Source organism: Arachis duranensis, chromosome 5 (genome assembly GCF_000817695.3).
Source record: "Arachis duranensis cultivar V14167 chromosome 5, aradu.V14167.gnm2.J7QH, whole genome shotgun sequence".
Classification (NCBI taxonomy): Eukaryota; Viridiplantae; Streptophyta; class Magnoliopsida; order Fabales; family Fabaceae; genus Arachis; species Arachis duranensis.
In genome coordinates this window covers 9,593,544-9,597,951 of record NC_029776.3, presented here as the reverse complement: position 1 = coordinate 9,597,951, position 4,408 = coordinate 9,593,544, and the positions used below count along the sequence as shown (strand labels likewise).

Below are 4,408 nucleotides of genomic sequence, written 5' to 3'. Positions count from 1 at the left end.
TAATCTTTTATTGATTTCGTTAAAGAATAAATTAAAACACCAAATCACTCCTACTCTATTATCTTCGATCTTTTTTCTTTATCTCTCTAACATTGTCATTGTTAACTACCCTAAAAAAATAAGTTTACACACACGAAGTATCGCCACTGCCAGCGACATTGAACCACTGCTACTGCCGCCAACATTAAAACATAGTAGCAGCGGCTTGAACCACCGTCGCACACAGACACATACACAAGAAGCCCCCACACAAGAACCATCGCCGGCGACATTGAACCACAGCAGTGGCATCTTAAATCACCGCCACACACTCACATAAAAATTACCACCGCCGACAGTAAAACGGCCGAAAACGTGACTCGAACCACTGCCATTATCGCCGACATTAAACCACACCAACGATGGCTTGAACCATCGTTGTGCATGCACATACACATAAAAATCCATTCACACACATAAGAATCACTGTTGTCGATATTAAAGAGGGCGAAAATGCAACTCGAACCACTGCTACCGACATTGAATCTCATCGGCGGCTTCACACATGTAAGAGAGGAAAGAGATGAGAAGGAAAACAATTAAGGAAAAAAGGAGGAAGAAGGCATCGCCGACGAAAATTATCGTCAACTCCGCCTTGTCCTTTCTTTCCCGTATGTTTACTTCCCTTTTGCTTTTTTCTGCTTCCTTTTTGAGAATAAAAAAGGCGAAAAGAAGGTGCAAGAGATAGTAGTAATAGTGAAGGAGAAGATATGAACAAGAGTGAAATTAGAGAGATATGATTTTTTTTTCCAAGTAGCTGACAATAGTGGTGTCTTCAAGATAAAGAAAGAAGTTGAAATTTTGAAGATAATAAGATAAGAGTAATTTAGATTTTTAACTCATTTTCTAACGGAATTAATAAAAAAATATTGATTATATATTTTTGTCAAATAAAATTTATTTTTTATAGATATAACTTTAATTTTAATTTTTCATAGTCAATTTCGTCGGAAGCTAAATAATTCGTAATCAAAAGCGGCCATTTAGTATTTACTTAAAAAAATAAGGAAAAGTATAGGGAGCCAATAACTTAAGCGTACAATACATACAATGAAGGTTTAGGAAGTATTAGAGATATAATCATTAGTGTTATATTGTCCAATCAGGTTACACTTTTGGTATGAGTGGTTTATGATATGATATTAGAGATCAAAGATAAATATCGAACCGTGTCCGGATTTCTCAAACCCGCCAGTTCATCGGTTTTTGCATATTGTTAATGGCTTAATGCACACAGCACAACACCACTCTCCCACTCTAGAAAGTAGAAACTAACTTCCAAAAATCAAAATTCAAATACTTTCAATCAATATTGAAATGGCAAAAACAAAAATATGAAGCAACTATTACAATAGAAAGATAAAGCAGAATAAGTTATGACCCACAATCTTTCCTTTGCTTGAATGAAAACTGGATAAACAAGCGACCATATCATAAGTTCAATAATGGCATTCTCTGTAGGAAAATTTAATTCCACAGCTTTATACACCACCAATACAAACACATCTAAGATAGCTTGCAGAGATCTTCAAAACCCATGTACTCTTGATTTTCCATCTTCTCAATCATTTTCTCTATTCCAACCCCACCTGTTTATACACATACATACATGAATGAGTGAGAGAAAATAAAATAAAACATCTTTGCATGGTTACTAATAAAAAACAAAAAGAATTTGATGTTACGAGTTCTAAGATCATGGAAAGTACCTAAGCTGATTGCACTTATGAAAATGGTCAAGGCTAGAATGAAGATGATAATGGAAGCTCTGCCAAGGATTGCAATTATTCTTCTCACCACATGCTGGCCAGCGAAAGCAGCAAAGGTTGCAACCATAACAAAGTAAGAAGCTGCAGAATTTTTTTTCCAAAACACACACACACACATACTATGTATTAATATTCATTAACCAGCAATGTAATATAACGTGAGCTTTTCTTAATTAGTTTCCAAAAACTAGCAATGTGATATAATGTTGGTTAGTGGTTACTTACCATAGGGTACTGGAAACCGATCTAGAAGGTAATATTGCACCACTGACATGGAGGATGAGAAAAACATGGCAAAAGTTGATGTAGCACTTGCTACCTACAGCAGCAGATAATAAATACACATTATTTGTCATTGTTATTCAAATAAAAATTGGTTTATGTACAATAAAAATTAGTGTCACCATTACCAAATCAGTAATTATGTATTTATTATGCATATTTTTATACATATTAATTCACATATTTTTTTAATTAAATGATCAACTAAATAATCAAACATGTAATAGATAAATGATCAAACTTGTTTAAAATATTATGATGAAATTCTTTTATGTGATACCAAATAAGTATTTCTATAAGCAGTGGTTAATTTTTTATTCTTATATTCAAAGTGAAGAGAAGAGTAGAGTAGTGTAGTGTATACCTGAGGAGGAATCCCAAGTTCTAGAAAGAGTGGCCCCAAAATGAAGCCACCCCCTAGACCAAGAAGTCCACCAACAATACCAGCTATTATTCCACATGCACAGCAAAGACAAATCTGATGAATCTTCCAATTTGTAAATTCCTTTCCCTTTGATGCTATCACTCTAGTTCCTTTGGATATGCATATGGCTTCAAAAAGTGTAACAGAGACTGCAATAGGCACCTTCAACATGCATGGCAATTGGGCACATCAAATTTTGTTTAGTCCTTTAGCACAGAAAAGTATCTATTTTGAGTTCAAATCTATTATAGATTTCCTTGATGGTTGATGCACCTATTTGGTTAACTTAGCAAGTTGGAAACTGGAGTTATACAATGCAACTAGAATATTCTATTCAATATTGAAATTCATGTCATATGTAGTTTATTATATTCCTATTTAGGTTTGTTCTTAGAAAACTGTACCTGCAATGTATTTAGAACCCAGTACTCTATGGAGCAAGTCTTGGTGTATGTCTGCATAAAACAGATGCACAATCACAGTCACATAATTAAACACAATAGAAAAGATGGATGTGTGTGATAAAAGGAGTAAAAAAGAATGAAGACTAACATGTTAGTTCAATTACCTTAACAATCTGAACAATGAGAAAAGCCACCCAAACATACACAAGGAGTAATGATTCTTTCCAATATATGTTCTGTAATATAGGGGCCTGCATGCACACCATATAAGTTTTTCCATTCAATATACATAAAGTTTGATATATTCATTTTTCAAAGTGGATTAAATTTGGATAAACTCTTGGAATTACCTCTTCATCATGTATATTATTAGTTGGACCACTTGGTAGTCGTTTGTACTCACTCTCTGCAGAATCATCTGAAATAAGTGATTTCAATTCTTACAATAACACTGTTTCCAAAAGGTGCCTATACATAACATATAAATCTACTCTTTTTTTTTTTTTTTAATTACCATCATGCATTTTAAATATGTACATTAGCAAGAAGAAAACATTCCAAACGTTTCTTTCTCTGTATAGTTGAAGAGGTTTTATCTGTGTATTACAAACTTGTGTTTATGGGGACTTACCATCACCAGGTTTTGGTTCTGCTTCTAAAGCCTTCGCAGCTTCCTGAAAAGTCAATCAGATACCACATCAAATTGAAGAAGTGAATCCACTCATCCTTAAAAATTAACTAAGATTCTAAAAGTAAAATTTACCTTTTTCAACATTGTTTCCTTTTTCCAGGTTTCTATGCCTTTGAATAAAGCTTTTGTTGATGTACCTATCGCCAATCATTTCCACTTAAACAATTAAGCATCTTTGATCCTATATATGTATTTAGTAGATATGTTATGAAGATAATTACTAAAATGATTACCTATGAATAAGATAATAAGCAAAACAGTGACCATCCAATCAGCAAACATGACATTGAATGCAACACCAATGCTTATTCCAAGCATCAGCATAGGTTGGAATAGCAGAGCCAGATCATAATCAATAAGGGGTATGTCTAAAGTTGGGTGTCTAAGCCTCAGATTATAGTATACTGTTGACCCAGCTGCACCCATAATCATACCTGCAATAACAATGAAAATCAAAGTATATACAATTAACATGAATACATATATATATAATGCATCAATATATGTTTGTTTAGCATGCAAGAAAATAAATAATCAAGCAATGAATGCATACACTTAGAAATGGCTGTAGAAGACTTGGGATCAAAGCCAATGATCAAAGCAAGCATTGGCACAAAAATCCCACCACCTCCAACCCCTCCAACGCTGCCCAATGCTGCTCCCAAAAATCCAACCATTGATCCCACAATAATTCTCCAATCAAACTTCATTTCCTGTTCAAACATGCATGCATTTAGTTTCTTACATGATATATAAAAGAAATAGTAACCGAATTAAGTAACTCACGGGCCAAACAGGA

The 4,408-nt window shown here is 33.8% G+C and overlaps 1 protein-coding gene across 2 annotated transcripts; it reads right to left on the bottom strand.

Moving 5' to 3' along the window:
- Positions 1 to 1,096: 1,096 nt before the first annotated feature.
- Positions 1,097 to 4,408, bottom strand: LOC107487863 (sulfite exporter TauE/SafE family protein 3). Of its 2 annotated transcripts, none has more exons than XM_016108551.3 (12): positions 4,396 to 4,408; positions 4,163 to 4,322; positions 3,843 to 4,043; positions 3,682 to 3,746; positions 3,550 to 3,592; positions 3,269 to 3,336; positions 3,083 to 3,169; positions 2,919 to 2,969; positions 2,455 to 2,676; positions 2,034 to 2,127; positions 1,749 to 1,889; positions 1,097 to 1,628 (listed from the first exon to the last, which is right to left on the bottom strand). In XM_016108551.3, the coding sequence occupies exons 2-12, from the start codon at positions 4,317 to 4,319 to the stop codon at positions 1,546 to 1,548; spliced, it is 1,212 nt and encodes a 403-aa protein (XP_015964037.1). In that variant the 5' UTR covers positions 4,320 to 4,322; positions 4,396 to 4,408; the 3' UTR covers positions 1,097 to 1,545. The 2 variants fall into 2 exon arrangements, with proteins under 2 accessions (XP_015964037.1, XP_052117324.1); XM_052261364.1 differs by having other exon boundaries at positions 3,269 to 3,324.

Excerpts from the sequence above, each read along its gene's own strand:
- LOC107487863 (XM_016108551.3), bottom strand. The coding sequence starts at position 4,319 with ATGAAGTTTGATTGGAGAATTATTGTGGGATCAATGGTTGGATTTTTG. Across the intron at positions 3,747-3,842 it reads GCTTATTATCTTATTCATAG|GTACATCAACAAAAGCTTTA; the intron begins GTAATCATTTTA and ends GATTGGCGATAG. Across the intron at positions 3,170-3,268 it reads ATAATATACATGATGAAGAG|GCCCCTATATTACAGAACAT; the intron begins GTAATTCCAAGA and ends GTGTGCATGCAG.